This window comes from Symphalangus syndactylus, chromosome 22, assembly GCF_028878055.3.
Source record: "Symphalangus syndactylus isolate Jambi chromosome 22, NHGRI_mSymSyn1-v2.1_pri, whole genome shotgun sequence".
Taxonomy (NCBI): domain Eukaryota; kingdom Metazoa; phylum Chordata; class Mammalia; order Primates; family Hylobatidae; genus Symphalangus; species Symphalangus syndactylus.
The window spans coordinates 16,701,955-16,720,667 of NC_072444.2; the positions used below are offsets into that span (position 1 = coordinate 16,701,955).

The 18,713-nt window shown below is 46.1% G+C and overlaps 1 protein-coding gene across 10 annotated transcripts in view; it reads left to right on the plus strand.

The window, feature by feature from the left end:
• Positions 1-12,918, plus strand: part of HP1BP3 (heterochromatin protein 1 binding protein 3) — a 55,182-nt gene extending 42,264 nt beyond the window's left edge. For 9 of the 10 annotated variants that reach the window (XM_055261050.2, XM_055261056.2, XM_055261057.2 and 6 more), the window contains 3 exons: positions 2,971-3,082; positions 4,938-5,051; positions 5,689-8,070. In XM_055261050.2, the coding sequence (XP_055117025.1) occupies positions 2,971-3,082; positions 4,938-5,051; positions 5,689-5,983 (521 nt within the window). In that variant the 3' untranslated portion in view covers positions 5,984-8,070. Of the gene's footprint in view, positions 1-2,970; positions 3,083-4,937; positions 5,052-5,688; positions 8,071-12,620 lie in introns of those variants that run through there. The other variant, XR_008653801.2, reaches the window with a different exon arrangement.
• The last annotated feature ends 5,795 nt before the right edge of the window (positions 12,919-18,713 follow it).

Genomic DNA, 18,713 nt, shown 5'->3' on the forward strand with positions numbered 1-18,713 from the left:
CCGGGCAGAGGCGCTCCTCACTTCCCAGACAGGGCGGCCGGGCAGAGGGGCTCCTCACTTCCCAGACGATGGGTGGCCGGGCAGAGGCGCTCCTCACTTCCCAGACGATGGGTGGCCGGGCAGAGGCGCTCCTCACTTCCCAGACGGGGTGGCCGGGCAGAGGTGCTCCTCACTTCCCAGACGATGGGTGGTCGGGCAGAGGCGCTCCTCACTTCCCAGACGATGGGTGGCCGGGCAGAGGCGCTCCTCACTTCCCAGACGGTGGGTGGCCGGGCAGAGGCGCTCCTCACTTCCCAGATGGGGCGGCCGGGCAGAGGCGCTCCTCACTTCCCAGACGATGGGTGGCCGGGCAGAGGCGCTCCTCACTTCCCAGACGATGGGTGGCCGGGCAGAGGCGCTCCTCACTTCCCAGACGGGGCGGCCGGGCAGAGGCGCTCCTCACTTCTTCCCGGACGGGGCGGCCAGGCAGAGGCGCTCCTCACTTCCTCCCGGACGGGGCGGCCGGGCAGAGGCGCTCCTCACCTCCCAGACGATGGGTGGGCGGGCAGAGGTGCTCCTCACCTCCCAGACGGGGTGGCCGGGCAGAGGCGCTCCTCACTTCTTCCCGGACGGGGCGGCCGGACAGAGGCGCTCCTCACTTCTTCCCGGACGGGGCGGCCGGGCAGAGGCGCTCCTCACTTCTTCCCGGACGGGGCGACCAGGCAGAGGCGCTCCTCACTTCTTCCCGGACGGGGCGGCCAGGCAGAGGTGCTCCTCACTTCCTCCCGGACGGGGCGGCTGGGCAGAGGCGCTCCTCACCTCCCAGACGATAGGTGGCCGGGCAGAGGCGCTCCTCACTTCCCAGACGGGGCGGCCGGGCAGAGGCGCTCCTCACTTCTTCCCGGACGGGGCGGCCGGGCAGAGGCGCTCCTCACTTCTTCCCGGACGGGGCGGCCGGGCAGAGGTGCTCCTCACTTCTTCCCGGACGGGGCGGCCGGGCAGAGGCGCTCCTCGCTTCTTCCCGGACGGGGCGGCCGGGCAGAGGTGCTCCTCACTTCCTCCCAGACGGGGCGGCCGGGCAGAGGCGCTCCTCACCTCCCGGACGATAGGTGGCCGGGCAGAGGCGCTCCTCACTTCCCAGACGATGGGTGGCCGGGCAGAGGCGCTCCTCACTTCCCAGACGATGGGTGGCCGGGCAGAGGCGCTCCTCACTTCCCAGACGGGGTGGCCGGGCAGAGGTGCTCCTCACTTCCCAGACGATGGGTGGTCGGGCAGAGGCGCTCCTCACTTCCCAGACGGTGGGTGGCCGGGCAGAGGCGCTCCTCACTTCCCAGACGGTGGGTGGCCGGGCAGAGGCGCTCCTCACTTCCCAGACGGGGCGGCCGGGCAGAGGCGCTCCTCACTTCCCAGACGATGGGTGGCCGGGCAGAGGCGCTCCTCACTTCCCAGACGGTGGGTGGCCGGGCAGAGGCGCTCCTCACTTCCCAGACGGGGCGGCCGGGCAGAGGCGCTCCTCACTTCTTCCCGGACGGGGCGGCCGGGCAGAGGCGCTCCTCACTTCCTCCCGGACGGGGCGGCCGGGCAGAGGCGCTCCTCACCTCCCAGACGATGGGTGGGCGGGCAGAGGTGCTCCTCACCTCCCAGACGGGGTGGCCGGGCAGAGGCGCTCCTCACTTCTTCCCGGACGGGGCGGCCGGACAGAGGCGCTCCTCACTTCTTCCCGGACGGGGCGGCCGGGCAGAGGCGCTCCTCACTTCTTCCCGGACGGGGCGGCCGGGCAGAGGCGCTCCTCACTTCCCAGACGATGGGTGGCCAGGCAGAGACGCTCCCCACTTCCTAGACCGGGCGGCGGCCGGGCAGGGGCTGCAATCCCAGCACCCTGGTAGGCCAAGGCAGGCGGTTGGGAGGTGGAGGCTGCCGCGAGGCCAGACCACGCCACCGCACTCCAGCCCGGGCAACACCGAGCACCGGGTGAGCGAGACTCCGTCTGCAGTCCCAGCACCTCGGGAGGCGGAGGCGGGCAGAGTACTCGGCGTTAGGAGCTGGCGAGCAGCGTGGCCAACATGGCGAACGTGGCTGCAGCGAAAGGAGCGTGCCGGCAGTCCCAGGCAGTCCGCGGGAAAGAAGGAAAGAGAGAAAGAGAGAGAGAAAGAGAGAAAGAAAGCAAAGCAGGAAAGGAGGAAAGGAAGGCTTGCCAAATGTTTTAAGAGAAGATGAATTTGGTTAACAAGCCTTTCAGTTTCACTGATATTTACAGCTGTTTTTGGATACTGGATCACCATAAAATATATTTTGGATATGTGTCTGTAAGAAAGATGCGAGTGAAGGACTTCAGGAACCATGATGTTATTTTGATATGGTTTACTGATTTATGAATAATTGGTTCTGTTCATCTTTATAAGATATTCTCCTAGATGATTATCAATACCTATAGGTACACAATAGATGTTTAAGTGAATGGAAATAATTAAATATTTAGTTTTAGGTCTGCTGTTTATGTGCTACCTTAGAGCAAGTCACTTAACTACTTTGAGCTCAAGTCACTTAACCATTCTGGGCTTTTTTTTTTCTGTGAAATAAGGTATTTGACTCAGTGGTCTCTAACGTCTCTTTTCATTATAACTCTTGCCAGGTATGGTGGCTCATGCCTGGAGTCCCAGCAGTTTGGGAGGCCAAGGTGGGAGTATTGCTTGAGCCCAGGAGTTTGAGACCAGCCTGGGCAACATAGTGAGACTTTGTGTCTATATTTTGCAAAATTTTAAAATATAGATATATGTATGTATGTATGTATGTATATAATTTAACTCTTGCCAAACTTATGGGCATTAAGTAAATGTTTAATTAAATACCTTTGAACACATAGGATTCATTTAGTGTATGTCAGTTACCGTATATGACAGGATATTAAATTGATGGGCATCTGTTTGTGGTTGAGGGAATTATCTAATCTGAGTAACTAGATAACTTTCGTTTCTGAATATTTTTATTCAGTGCATTTGCTGAAAAAAACCCTGCAGAAATGCGAAAAGAATGGCTGGATGGAACAGATCTCTGGGAAAGGGTTCAGTGGCACCTTCCAGCTCTGTTTTCCCTATTATCCCAGGTAAGCACCTAGCCTATAATAGATCACTGTAAATTTATAATCTGATTCTAAGTTACATACTCAGTTTAATTTATTTTACCCTTATTACTGTTTTAGTGAACTGGAAATACAGTCGTCCTTTGTTACGTATAGGGGATTGGTTACAGAACTACCTGCATACTCAAATGCGCATGTACTCAGCCCTGTGGAATCTATGTATCTGAAAAGTCTGTCCTCTTTGCATGCAGGCTTCGTATCCTGTGGATGTTGTATTTCTGATCTGTGTCTGGTTGAAAAAAAAGTCCACATATAAAGTGGGCTCATGCGTTTCAAACCTGTGTTGTTCAAGGGTCAACTGTATTTGAAAATAAAGATGACTTTTAAGGCAGTGTTATTTTGGAGTAAAAGGTTTTGTATAAAAATAGTGATTTTAGCCAGGCATAAGATTGTTTGAGATCCTTGGATGGTCATTTTGATGTTCATTCCTTCTTTATCAAGTAAATGATAATGACAGATTCTTAGAGGATTATGTGTAAGTTTTTGTTTTTGTTTTTTTGAGACAGGGTCTCACTCTGTCGCCCAGGCTAGAGCAGTGGTATAATCTCGGCTCACTGCAACCTCCGCCTCCTGGTCTCAAATGATCCTCCCACCTCAATATCCCACGTAGCTGGGACTACAGGTGCGCGTCACCACACCCAGCTGATTTTTGTGTTTTTTGTAGAGATGGGGTCTCGCCATGTTATCCAGGCTGGCCTTGAACTCCTGGGCTCAAGCAGTCCTCCCACCTCAGCCTCCCAAAGTGGTGGGATTATATGTATAACTTTTAATTGTCTAATACCAAGTGGGGAGAACATTGACTGTTTCCAAGAATCTTAACTCTGCCTTCGTACTGTAGAGACAGGAACACTTATTTGAAAATTTGTCTCTTGCAAATACCTTATTTATTCTTTGAAACAAAAAAATGTATTGAGCACCTCCTGTGGTCCAAGCATTGTTTCATGCACTGGGTTTAAAGCCTTTTGATTTCTAGTAAAGTACATAACATATACCACTAAGACCCTGTTTTAGCAAGACTATTGTGTAACTTTCTTATATTATTATTTCTGTACAAACATAAGTGTTACTTGGCTTAATACATATTATATGAATTTTTCAAACATTAAACATTAAATTTAATTCCCAAAGTCACACACACACAATGTTACATTCTGCCTGGTGTGGTGGGATGCACCTGTAGTCCTAGCTACTTGGGAAGATGAGGTGGGAGGATCCCTTGAGCCTAGGAGTTTGATTCCAGCCTGGGCAGCATAGCAAGACCCTGTGTCTGAAAAAGACAAGAAACACACACATATATGTATGTATGTTATCATTTAAGGACATATTAATCAAAGGAATCAAGGTTCATACCACTGAGGACAAAAAAGAGTTTAGGAGACCCTTGCCAAATATCTCTAAAGCTTTGAAGAGATTTAGGCCTTTGAGGTCTTTTTTTAAGACTTGGAGATCTTTTGCCAGTATTATGAGGCTGAAGTGTGTATTCCATGCAGACTGTTGATTGCTGTGTACTCATTGGCTAATACAGTGCCAGATACATATTAGGAGTTTAAGTAATTGTTTACTAAATAAATGACTATGGATTAATTTTATTAAATAGTGGGTATAGAATTAGGTATGGTGCAGGACTTTTATAGATTTGGTGTAACTTTATATGTATGTTCAAAATACAGTAAAGTGTAACCTGATACATGTAACCTAACTTGACCTTTTTGGGAAGGGTGGGAAGAAGTGGGCTATGTCCAGGTAAGAGCATGTAGGTTCACATTATTTTTCTTGTCTTATATGGGACTTGTGTTTTAATCTAATTTCCCCCCTATAGCCCAGGAGTTCTATTTCCGAAGAAAGAGCCAGATGATTCTAGAGATGAGGATGAAGATGAAGATGAGTCATCAGAAGAAGACTCTGAGGATGAAGAGCCGCCACCTAAGAGAAGGTGTGGACATGTGGAAACCCCTTGTGGGGAGGACACTAAATACCTCAGAGCTGAAAAATAGTACTATAGGAGGGGCTAAAGCTAAAAAGCGTTTCAGAAGCTCAGGATCCTTCTCAAGTTCTTTATATAAATTTGGATTGATCAGGCCGGTGCGGTGGCTCAGGCCTGTTATCCCAGTGCTTTGGGAGGCCAAGGCGGGAGGATTGCTGGAGCCAAGGAGTTTGAGACCAGCCTGGGCAACATACAGCAACACCTCGTCTATACAAAAATAAAAAATAAATAAATGTACATTTATTTAAAAAAAAAAAAAAAAAAAATTTGGATTGATCTTCTCCCTTGAAAATCAAGGGCTCCAAACTTTTAGGGCAAGCCTATGTGTATCCATAGTTTAGTTATTCAAAGAAAAATAATTATATATTTCCCTAGGAAAAACGTCATGAAATTGTGTCTAGACTGCATGAATTGGTTGAATTTTTATACAATTTTAGTAAAATCTCTAGTAAAAAATTGTCACATTCCTATTCTTAACGTAAGTGACCTCTTCATATGCCATTTCTCTTTAGAAAGCATCTGGTTGTCCCAACAAAATGAATCTCTTAAGTACTAAGTGACGGCCTTTGCTCTTTGGTTGTCACAGGTTGCAGAAGAAAACCCCAGCCAAGTCCCCAGGGAAGGCCGCATCTGTGAAGCAGAGAGGGTCCAAACCTGCACCTAAAGTCTCAGCTGCCCAGCGGGGGAAAGCTAGGCCCTTGCCCAAGAAAGCACCTCCTAAGGCCAAAACTCCTGCCAAGAAGACCAGACCCTCACCCACAGTCATCAAGAAACCTAGTGGTGGCTCCTCAAAGAAGCCTGCAACCAGTGCAAGAAAGGAAGTAAAATTGCCGGGCAAGGGCAAATCCACCATGAAGAAGTCTTTCAGAGTGAAAAAGTAAATTTTATAGGAAAAAAGGGTATCATGATGAAATTCAAAATCTTATTTTCTAAGGTCAGTGTGCATTTGTTTAGTTTTGATGCTTTTCAAATTACATTATTTTCCTCCCCTGTGAACATTGTGGGGAGGGACTATAAATAAACCAGTTTAGGCATTTGCTAGCTTTAGGTGCTTTTCTTGGTGCCTGCCCTTTTCCTTGTTCATTTTAATTTCTGCAATAATCCTGGACTTACACCTAAACTATGTAATGTATACTTGTCCTTTTTCTCCCCCTCCCCCAATCTATGGTCAGCTTTGCCTTTTTTTTTTCCTTCCAGTTTTATCTAAACAGTTGCAAAGATTTTTATATTTGTAGAAAGCATCAAGAACGGTGTGCCAGTCAGGTCCTGGAAGTAAAATGGAGGCGCAATATAGCACTGACTGAGTTGTAAAGCCTCCTGCCTGGAGACTTCAGTTATAGCTGTAATAATTAATTTTATTTATAAAAGCCACTCCACTAACCTTTTTTCTCCAACTATAAACACGGAGACAGCTTTGGGAATAAGCCAAAAACAGTGTGATCTCATTAGATTTTGAAGATACATGACTCCTTTGGGCTACTTTTCATATTGATCAATTTCTAGGAATTTTTCACTGGCCCAAAGTATTGCATTCCCTTAAAAGCAAGCACAAGCTCTCTATATCACTTGTTTTTTTTTTGTTGTTGTTGTTGTTTTGAGACGGAGTCTTGCTCAGGTGCCCTGGAGTGCAGTGGTGCAATCTCAGCTCACTGCAACCTCCACCTCCTGGGTTCAAGCAATTCTCCTGCTTCAGCCTCCCGAGTAGCTGGGATTACAGGTGTGCACCACCACGCCCGGCAATTTTTTTGTATTTTTAGTAGAGATAGGGTTTCGCCATGTTGGTCAGGCTGGTCTCGAACTCCTGACCTCAGGTGATCCACCTGCCTCGGCCTCCCAAAGTGCTGGGATTACAGGAGTGAGCCACTGCGCCCAGCCTATCCCACTTGGTTTTTGACTGAAGGGGAAGTATGGAAATACATTGATTTGTGATTTCTGGTGTCACCTGTGTTACCAAAAATCAAAACAAATCTTTTTTTTTTTTTTGAGACAGAGTCTCACTCTGTCGCCCAGTCTGGAGTGCAGTGGCGTGATCTTGGCTCACTGCAACCTCCGCCTCCCAGGTTCAAGCGATTCTCCCGCCTCAGCCTCCCAAGTTGGGACTACAGGCACACACCACCACGCCCCGCTAATTTTTTGTATTTTTAGTAGAGATGGGATTTCACCGTGTTAGCCAGGATGGTCTCGATCTCCTGACCTCGTGATCCACCCACCTCAGCCTCCCAGGGTCCTGGGATTACAGATGTGAGCCACCACTCAACGGCCCAAATCTTCTTGATCATATGTTTAAATATATTTTTTAATATTTGGAGCATGAATTGTCACTTCTTGTTTGCCTTTTCTATAAGGGAATGTTGGAGAGTTACATCATTGCTAATGTAGAAATGTTAAGTGGAAAAATATACAGTTTGGTAAAATAAACTAGATTCTACATTTATTTGTGGGTTTTTTCCCCCTCCTTTCTTTCCACAGCACTTTTGATATCAAGCAAGTGGCTTCCTTTTTGAGATACTAAAAAAAAAAAAAGGAAAGGAAAAAAAGTAAATGAAGCCCGACTACCTAACCCTTTCTTATTTGTATTTGTTTTAGTATTGTGAAGTTGTGTTAAATAGTACTAGCTAGAAATACCAATTTCTGGTTATCATTTCTCTTCCCTGTGGCACTTGACATTTTAATTGTCTTAAAGTTTTTGAAGTACATCTTCTGGCCCCTTGAGTACTGCCAGAGGCAAAAGATGTTTGTTTCTTATTCATTCCACTTTTGTCTCCTGGGATCCCTTCTGTAGCCTAAAGTATGGCTGAGAAATGGACTTGAGAAGATTGGCTTGAATTAGATCATAATCATGTGTGATCCCATCATGAGTTCATTGGAATTTGTGTTGCATGTAAGGCAATCTTTCCTGTTGTAAATCTTCCTTTTTTTATGTACATATATTTTGAAAAATATGAATAAACATGAAATTTTAAAAGTTGCTGAACCGTAGCTTATTTTTAAAGGTTTCGAGTATAGTATATCCTCAGAAGTAGCTAAGTGTCACCCTCACTTTAAGTCTTTTCTACTCCTTGAAATGAACACCATCATTTTCCTTTTTAAATACAAGCTCCAGTTCATGTGCTTTCGAATTCTTATAGAGGGTAAACGATGTTTCCAGATACGTTGAATGCTAATTACTTAATGAATCAAGGGTTTAAAAAATCATTTTGTATTTTATTAAGGACTGCTTTCAAGATCATAGAGTACAATCATGTTCAATAAATGTTCAGTGTTCAGATAAGTCCTTGGACTAGAAAAAATTACAGTACTGCAAAAGATAACAGATAAACCCTAGACATCAAATTCTAGAAAGTAATTGTAGTAATTACTCTTGTGCTCTCTAGCAAGTAATGATTCTTAATAGTACGGATGTTAGGTACCTGTGCTCAGAATTCTGTACTCTTCTGGAATCAAAAGTTGGGAGATTTTGGTTGGTTTCCTTGCTTTATGATACTGCTTTTAAAAAGACTTACTGAATAATCACCTGGTGGCTGTATTGCACACCAGGCACTTAAGCAAAGGCTGAGAAGTTTAGATCATTTAAAGTTTCTTCCAACTCTAACGTTCTGTTAACTATAAGGACAGTTTGTTTCAGCGTGATGTAAAGGGAAAAGACAGGAGGGTCATTGCACTCTTCCACGAATATCCACAACTGTCAAAGACATACGCCTTACTTACATTGAGATAAAAGAATGTTTGATTTTTCCCTTCCAGGCATTCCAAAGGAGCAGAACACATAATTTTTTCTTCCATGTTCAGAAAGGGGAACAACAAACCCCAGAGGTAATCCCAGAAATCTCTAGCATGGATCAGTAGCTTCAGTACTCTGTTGGTGGCTTAGTGACCTCATTTACAGTGTTTCATACACTCTGAAACTACCTACAAGCTACTTTTGATAAGTGAGTCTCAGAAAGTGCTGGGAGAGGGATTGTTGGCTTCTTAACCTACAAAATGAGGAAGGAAGGATACCAGTGCTGAGAAATGTGGAGACCTTTCCTTAGCACTGTGACAGAAGCATTCATTGCACATGGATCCTGACTAAGCATCCACATGGACTTAATTAAAGGAAAGCTGGTCCTGTATAAATCTTAGGAAACAGGTGTATGTTTTAATCATGTCTTTTGGGTATAATTAACAGGAAAATGACATGAAAACAAAACTAAACAATCAATACCTTTTGACTTGTTTTTTCATCATTCCTGTTTTTCCAAATTTTGTTAGCCCTTGTCAAGGTTTGTTAACCAATTCTTAATTAATACTTATTTTAAAGAGCCTGTGAAATTATTCTCTCTCAGGCTGTGATCCTCTTGCCATCTTGATATGTCATGAGAACGAAGCTCACCAGCCATGTTCATTAAATACTGCATTTAACTAAGAAAAACTTTAAAAATTTAGGATTATAGTTAAGGTCTCCTATCTTTGGAACCTGATTAATTTATCTTTCTTTGGATTAAGCAAAAATTCTAATTTTAGCTATGAAAGAAAAGAAATTCTATTCTTAATTGGAAAAGACCATAAAACTGTTCCCCCAGAGGTTCTGGTTGACATTACTTTCTGGCATGTAGATTTTGCTTTTGCATTTTCATGGTGGAACAGATGGTCACTCACTTCTGCAGAGCCAAAGTCAAGGAAGCAGAACTGTTGAAGATTTGGCTTAGGAACCACTTGACAAAGATTTGTTTAGAAGCCATTACAGATGGCTAAACAGTACCCCTAATGAGCTGCATTATTTTCTTAAGAAATTAATCTCTACCATCTTTATAACTATATTCTTCTATGTACTATTTTTTTGAGATGGAGTTTGCTGTGTCGCTAAGGCTGCAGTGCAGTGGTGTGATCTTGGCTCACTGCAGCTTTGAACTCCTGTGCTCAAGCAATTCTCCCCACCTCAGCCTCCCAAGTAGCTGGGACTACAGGCAAGCTAATAAATTCCTGGCTAATTTATCTTTTCTAGAGATGGGGCCTCACTGTGTTGCCCAGGCTGGTCTTGAACTCGTGGCCTCACACAGTCTTCCCACCTGGGCTTTCCAAAGTGCCAGGATTACAGGCGTGAGTTGCCATACCTGGCCCTATTCTTTCTTCTGTTCTTTTCCACAAGATTGTTAACTTCAGTGGCTTTTTTCCTGTTGGAAAAACTTTATACCTTTGATGATTTAATTTTATCAGGTTTTTAACTGTTCTAACTGTTCTTCATTCTGTCTTGTCAACCACTGGTATGTCAAAGGAGGCCTCAAAAAGCTGAAGCGATTTTCCTCAAAAATTACAACTCTTTTTTTTCCTGATATTGTATATAATGTATAATTAACACCGTTCACTGTTAATTAAATCTTTGCTTAGCAAAAGGGAACTCTGTGGTGCCTAGAGTATGTCTCATAAACCATAGTTGTAAGTTTGGCTTATTAATGTAAGTAGTCATAACGACTAACACTAGCTGAGCTTCTTCCACATCAGGCTCTGTACAGATACTATTTTTATTTTATTTTTGAGATGGAGTCTCACTCTTTCACCCAGGCTAGAGTGAAGTGGTGCAGTCTTGGCTCACTGCAGCCCCCGCCTCCCGGGTTCAAGCAATCCTCCCGCCTCAGCCTCCCGAGTAGTTGGGACTACAGGCGTGTGCCACCATGCCCAGCTAATTTTTGTATTTTTAGTAGAGATGGGGTTTCACCAGGTTGGCCAGGCCGATTACGAATTCCTGACTTCATTTGATCCTCGTGCCTTGGCCTCACAAAGTGTTGGAATTACAGGTGTGAGCCACTGCGCCCAGCCAAGCACATGTTTAAGAGAGCAGAGGGCTTGGAAATGAAATTATTGTCAGCTTTGCCAATAGTCAAGTCAGTGTGGCTTTTAATTTTGGTAACTGTCAAAATTAGACCTTGGATTACTGGAAAATACTATCTTGGCTACGCTTTGGTTTTTTTTTGTTTGTTCGTTTTTATGTCACAAGTTACTAAGCAATCCCTTAAGCCTTTTTTTAGGACACTCCAGGTATTTGGTCATTCTCATATCCTAGTTGTGGGACACTCAGAATTCATCCTGTGAATTCATCCAGTTGGCAGGATGCTGATACTCGTGAGAGCTTTCCCCGCCACAGGTGCCACAGCTTCTATCAGAACTTTATGTTGCTAAATGAGCAGCTTTCTTTTATAAACTGTGAACTTACATTCTAGGAAGCAAGAGAAATTCCAGAATGGGGATTTTTTGGACATGGGATCTGCTTAGTAATCATGAGCTGGAATGTTAGAAATCCTTGCTCTTAGATCGGGCGCGGCGGCTCACGCTTGTAATCCCAGCACTTTGGGAGGCCGAGGCGGGCGGATCACGAGGTCAGGAGATCGAGACCACGGTGAAACCCCGTCTCTACTAAAAATACAAAAAAAAAAAAAAAATTAGCCGGGTGTGGTGGCGGGTGCCTGTAGTCCCAGCTACTCGGAGAGGCTGAGGCAGGAGAATGGCGTAAACCCGGGAGGCAGAGCTTGCAGTGAGCCGAGATCATGCCACTGCACTCCAGCCTGGGTGACAGAGCGAGACTCCGTCTCCAAAAAAAAAAAGAAATCCTTGCTCTTTTATGATTTGGAAAGAAACCTTAGTCATTCATTCTCTCCTATCTTTGTGTGCTTTGTTTGCCTAATACCAACAAATAAATACTCTTTTTCCTAATTCCCAGAGTTTCACATCCTGCTCATCCGTTCTACTGTTTTGAGAACTTCTGCTCTGATGAATTTATTCTGTCAGACCTAAATTCCTTGTTACCTGTTTGTGTAACTCAAACTTGCTGATATAGTCTATAGAATAATAAATGTTCTTCAGTTTCAAATAGAGATTGACTCCCGGTCAGAATGTACTATTCAGTCCAGTGTCCTAACATCTGTGGCTGTGATCCTGCACAGTGGTCTTTGAGGACTGCGTCACTTACCAGCTGTGTGACCTTGGCCATCCACTTAATCTCCCTGAGCCTTGATTTCCTCATCTTTAAAATGATGGGCTTCATGTTGACAATCCTTGTTTTTTCAGAATAACACCTAGAAGCAATGTGAGAGTCTTCAATTCCAAAGAAGTATTGAACTATGTTTACTACACTACAGTTAGTAATGCATTTAGTATTATAGGAAAGGCTTTTTAAAAAATAAGAGAGCCAAAACGTCCAGTTTCACAAAAGTTCTGTTTTATTTAAACTACATTGTAGTTTCTTATTGCTAGATGCTTTAAATCACATTATCTGAAATTCTCACAGATACATTTTCAAAGATATATGAAATTATCCTCAATTTTCAGAAGCAAATATATTTAGTTGATTTCCCCCAAATTAAAGATGTAATAAGTTGATGGGGTTAAATTGAAGCCAGGCTTGACCACTCATCCTTCTTCCACGCCTCCTTTAGTGGTTTTGTACACTGATAGCTCAAGCAGCAAACTCTGACAGCAAGGACGAGAGGGTCATGTCATAAAATTAATGGGCATTGGTTAGCATATTTTTTTTTTGATTCACAGATTTTAAAATCAGGTTATTAAACTGTTAGAAGCTTACTTGGCACAAGATGAACAAGAACAAAGGAAGCATATACAGCCTTGAGTTTCAAAAGCCGGGGAGCAGGGAAGAGAAGCCAGGTGAGCAAGAGACATGAGTTCCTTCTGAGCTGTGGCCACCAGATGCCCAGGCAGCCGTAAGCTGCCACCTGGGTCAAACCTGGTGCCTCAGTTGGCTTACCTGTCCGTGAAGAGCAGAGCTGCAGAGAAAACTGAAACTACTTGTGCAATCTTTATTTCTTAAAATCTCCATTAAAGAATACCAGCTTAAGTTTTTCAGCATAGGCATTATTTTAATACTGGTGTTAATACCTGCCTTACCGTACTTTCTGGAATGCATTTCAAGACCTCCTATTTTATTTGTCTGTGGTAACAAACTTTGCAAAAAGTGTTTCTGGGAAGGAGCAATCTTTTTCCAGACCTGTGCTTTTCAGTTGGGAAAGTACTATAAACCATTCCTCTATTCTCTGCATCTCAAATGGGATATGCGTAGGAGCAAAATAAATATGGTGCCTCTTTCTGGGGCATCAGTTTTATTCAAAGATACTGCAGGGAGTAGCTTCATGGTAATATTGACACAAATGGAAGGTAGTATGGAGCCTACTAGAGTTGGTAAGAGGAAACGAGATTTCCCAGAAGCAAAGCAGCAGGAGTGCTTCAGGTAGGCTCTGCTGTCTGATCCCCAAGACGTGTACATTCACTCACTCTGCTTGGAAAACACGAGAAGCAGTGGCTGGGACCCTCCGAGAGTGTACAGCTACCTCTAGTCTATGTCCACTTTGGAACCAGGACTAGCAGTGCTACCTTGGGCAAGTCACTTAACCTTCTGATTCTCTGGAAAAGTGAATTGAACTCAGATCATCTGTTGCAGCCCCTCCAGCTCTGACATTTCTGTGTATAACCTCCACACTTTCTGCCAACCAGAAGAATACACAGGCAAGAAGAGCCAAGCAGTACCGTGTTGTGGCACATTTCCCGATGGGTAAGGAGCCTTATGTTTCTTAGAGATGAGGGTCTCACTCAAACTCCTGGCTCAAGCGATTCTCCCGCCTCAGCCTCCCAAGTAACTGGGACTACAGGCACGTGCCACCATGCCTGGCCGGGAATCTTATTTTAATCACTGTATCAGTTTCCTGGGGGGCTGTAATAAAGTACCACAGACAGGTTTAAACAAAAATGTGTTAATATTTTCTCCAGTTCTGAAGGCTAGAGGTCCAACATCAAGGAGTCAGCAGGGTTGGTTTCTCATGAGGCCCCTGAGGGAAGGATCTGTTCTAGGCCTTTCTCCTTGGCTTGCAAATGGCTGTCTTTTCCCTGTGTATTTATGTCACCTTACCTCTATACTTGTCTGTGTCCAAATTTCCTCTTCCTATAAGGACACCAGTGTTACCGGATTAGGACCTACACTAATGAACTCTTAATTTGCCTCCTTAAAGACCCCATCTCCCAATATGATTCCGAGGTACTAGAGATTAGGACTTCAACATAAGAATTTAGGGAGGGCAGTTCATGACATTGTCTCTGCATTTTTTTTTTGGAGACGGGATCTTGCTCTGTCGCCCAGGCTGGTGTGCAGTGGCACGATCATAGCTCACTGCAGCCTCAAACTCCTGGGCTCAAGCAATCCTTCCACCTCTGCCTTCCAAATCTTCCAAATTGCTGGGACTATAAGTGTGTGTCACCACGTCCAGCTAATTTCCAACTTTTTTTTTGGAGAGTCTTGCTGTGTTGCCCAGGCTCGTTTGGAACTCCTGGCCTCAGGTGATCCTCCCACCTCAGCCTCCCAAAACATTGAGATTACAAGTATGAGCCACTGCACCTGGCTTGGATTTTTTTTTTTTTTTTTTTTTTTTTTTTGAGACGGAGTTTTGCTCTTGTTGCCCAGGCTGGAGTGCAATGGCATCATCTCGGCTCACCGCAACCTCCGCCTCCTGAGTTCAAGTGATTCTCCTGCCTCAGCCTCCTGAGTAGCTGGGATTACAGGCGTGTGCCACCACACCCAGCGAATTTTGTATTTTTAGTAGAGACGGGGTTTCTCCATGTTGGTCAGGCTGGTGTCGAACTCCCGACCTCGGGTGATCTGCCCGCCTCAGCCTCCCAAAGTGCTGGGATTACAGGTGTAAGCCACCGCACCTGGCCGGAATGTTTTTTAAAATCACTGTTCTAGGTCACTTATTTTTGGGGGACAATGTTGGTAAATTGCAGGGATGGCCACCAGGACACATCTGAGAGAACAGAATGATAGCGTTCAAAGGTGAAATAACTCAACATGTGAAGGGGTTGGAGACTCAGATGGAGTGTGCACTGTCAAAAGTGGATGTGGATGAGCTGTTGCTGTGCTAAGCCTGTTGGGAGCTTACCATCTTGGCTCTGGTTTTCAGTCCTGTTGTTAGAGAACAGCTTCTCAGTGATGTGGTGGTACTGCCCACACACATTCGTCAGCTGCCAACTCCAGCACCAGATTCTGGGATTTTAGAGAAAAGGGAAGATTGATAGCAAGCTCACACCTGTGTGGTTTAGTCACTGTCGTTGACTCATCAGGAAATACCATGACATGGCATGTGCACCAACATGTTCAGCAGTCATGACTCCCACCCCCACCCCAGCTTGCCTTTTTGTCATCCTTCCCTGCTTAATATGGGTCCTTTGGGCTTCCTGTACACGTGAGTCATTAATCCAGTGGTTGAAGTTTTACACCTGGTGGCTCCCAAGAGCTTGTGTTGTCATGAATGTGAGATCACAGACATTTGGCAGATGAAGCAGTGATGGCTGTTTTATGCTGCAATCCTGAGCGGAACCCAGGAAATGGCTGATACCCACTGAAGTTTGTTACATTTGATGTAAACTTTTCAGTTTGTACATCGAATGTACCTTTATGTACCTTTAGGGAGGCTACATCTGTGGTTCAAGTTTCGTGTTTCTGCGCTTTCAGGATAAGACCAACTGAATTTGGTAACCTGGGGGAATAGCTCAGATAAGCAGTTACATTATTTTGATGCATAAATAAAAATGAAGGCCGGGCACAGTGGCTCATGCCTATAATCCCAGCACTTTGGGAGGCTGAGGCAGGTGGGTCACTTGAGGTCAGGAGTTCAAGACCAGCCTGGGCTGTCTCTACCAAAAATATGAAAATTAGCCAGGCGTGGTGGCGTGCACATGTAATAGGCTACTTGGGAGGCAGAGGCAGGAGAATTGCTTCAACCTGGGAGAGGGAGGTTGCAGTGAGCCGAGATTGCACCCCTATACTCCAGCCTGGGTGACACAGCGAGACTCTGTCTCAAAAGTCTCGCTCTGTTGTCCAGGCTGGAGTGCAGTGGCGCAATCTCGGCTCACTGCAAGCTCCGCCTCCCGGGTTCATGCCATTCTCCTGCCTCAGCCTCCCAGGTAGCTGGGACTACAGGCGCCCGCCACCATGCCTGGCTAATTTTTTGTATTTTTTAGTAGAGATGGGGTTTCACTGTGAGCCAGGATGGTCTGGATTTCCTGACCTCGTGATCCTCCTGCCTCGGCTTCCCAAAGTGCTGGGATTACAGGCATGAGCCACCGCGCCTGGCCAAAAAACATTTTTTTTTAAGTAAAAATAAAAAACTTCAAATATATAAATACATTTGTTTTTGAAACCTTGTATTTGAGTCGGACTGAAGACCAACAAAAAGAAGACCCTCTTTGGTAGTAGCAGTCAGTAGTCAATGTCATACGCTTTGAACATACTTATCTTTCTAGATTTTTTTTTTTTTTTTTTTTTTTTTTATTGAGATGGAGTCTTGCTCTTGTCACCCAGGCTGGAGTGCAGTGACGCGATCTCAGCTCACTGCAATCTCCATGTCCTGAGTTTAAGCGATTCTCTTGCCTCAGCCTCTCAAGTAGCTGGGATTACAGGCGCCCACCACTACACCCAGCTAATTTTTGTATTTTTAGTAGAGACGGGGTTTCACTATGTTGGCCAGGCTAGTCTCGAACTCCTGACCTCAGGTGATCCACCTGCCTTGGCCTCCCAAGTGATGGGATCACAGGTGTGAGCCACCGCGCCCAGCCTCTAGATCTGGTTTTTGCAGCACTTTGTATGTTTTATTGTAAATCTCTGTGTCCCGGGGACCTAGCACAGTGCCTGCCACTCAAATCTTGACCCTCTGTTTCCTTCTGAGAAAGATTTAGAAAGGATTCTCCCTCTGGTTTTTACTATTTCATCATCTGAATTTAAGCTTTTGTCATTTTGACCTGAAACAAATTCCTACCACTATTTTAAAAATTGCATGTATCGGCCGGGCGCGGTAGCTCACGCCTGTAATCCCAGCACTTTGGGAGGCCGAGGCGGGTGGATCATGAGGTCAGGAGATCAAGACCAGCCTGGCTAACACAGTGAAACCCCGTCTCTACTAAAAATACAAAAAAATCAGCTGGGCGCGGTGGCGGGTGCCTGTAGTCCCAGCTACTCGGGAGGCTGAGGCAGGAGAATGGCGTGAACCCGGGAGGCGGAGCTTGCAGTGAGCCGAGATAGCGCCACTGCACTCCAGCCTGGGCGACGGAGCAAGACTCCGCCTCAAAAAAAAAAAAAAATTGCATGTATCAGAATGAATTGTATGCATCAGAAAACTTGTTAGAGTTAGTATTTAACGGAGCTGTGCCTTGTATTGCTTTCTCCGAATATTCTCAAAACGGGGACTGTGAGGCTAGTAATTGTCGAGTCCTCTATTTAAAATTTCCGCGCTTTTCTCCCGCACCCCCCACCCAAGAAAGCTAGGAATTAACGCTCTATTATTTGTGAACTCCGAGTTTAATAAACTGGATTTGCAGAGAATAGGAGTGACTTGTAAACTATCTTGTTCCCTCTTGTCACTGGACTCGAGGCTGGCAGATGGCTGTGGTGAAGTGTTGCCCAGAGCACTTGACGTCTAGAAGTCAAAGAACGCTTGCTTCAGCCTGGGCAATATGGTGATACCTCGTCTCTACTAAAAAACAAACAAAAAAATTAGCTGGGCATGGTGGCAGGTACCTGTAGTCCCAGCTGCTCGGTGGCTGAGGCAGGAGGATGGCTTGAGCCTGAGAGATGGAGGAATGAGCATTGATCGTGATTGTGCCATTGTCACTCCAGCCTGGGCGACAGAGTCAGACCCTATCTTAAACCCTTGCTGTACTGTCACTCCAGCCTGGGCGACAGAGTCAGACGCTGTCTTAAACCCTTGCTGTACTGCACTCCAGCCTGGGCAACAGAGTCAGACCCTACTTTAAACAAACCCTTGCTGTACTGTCACATACAAAAGAAAATCAAGAATAAAAGTAAGGTCTAATGTCAGCTAATATTTTTTGGGTGCCTCACTTCCTGTGGGTCAGGTACTGCGCTACGCACTTTGCTCGTTTGAATCCTCACGTGGCTGTGAGTCAGGCGTTAGTAACGCTCCTTTCCACACGAGGCGCTCAAAGAATGAAAGTGATGAAGGTGTTTGCCCAAGGCCCTACGGTTGTAAGAGGAAGCGCCCAGATTTGGGGCCACGCCTCACTGCTGCCTCTGGGTTTCCAGATCCCCTAAGGAGGAGTGGCCAGCATGGCCTCTTGGCGCAAACCCGCCTCCCCTGGAACTCCAGGGGCCCTCAGGCCCTCTGCGCTGTGCCCGCCTGTCAGGGTGCCCCGCTCCCGGGCTGCAGCCTTTGCGACCCCACTGGCCCTGAGCCCCTGGGTCCTGGATTCTCTGTGGTGTGGTGCATGGGTAGGTTCCGGGGGGGTTTCCTGCAGATGTCAGGTTTGATACACAGCAGCCTTGGCTCATCGCCCAGTCTCCTGGGACGTTAGCGCTCCCCGTCCCAGTGCCGTGGCTGGAGGTGCTCGCCCGATTCCCCACCTAAAGGGCCCGAAGGATGGGGCCGCGGCCGCTGTGCGGTAAGCAACGTTCCTTCCCAGACTTCTCAGTGCTGGGCCCCGGGCTAAGCAGGATCTGTCAGTTCCCGGCTGAGAACGTCCCGGCAGGAAGAAAGTGAGGATTAGGATGCGCAACGACCCTCCACTCACAAAGGCCGGTCCCGAACCACCCCTCCCTGAGCGCCTCCTCCGAGCCAGGCTCGA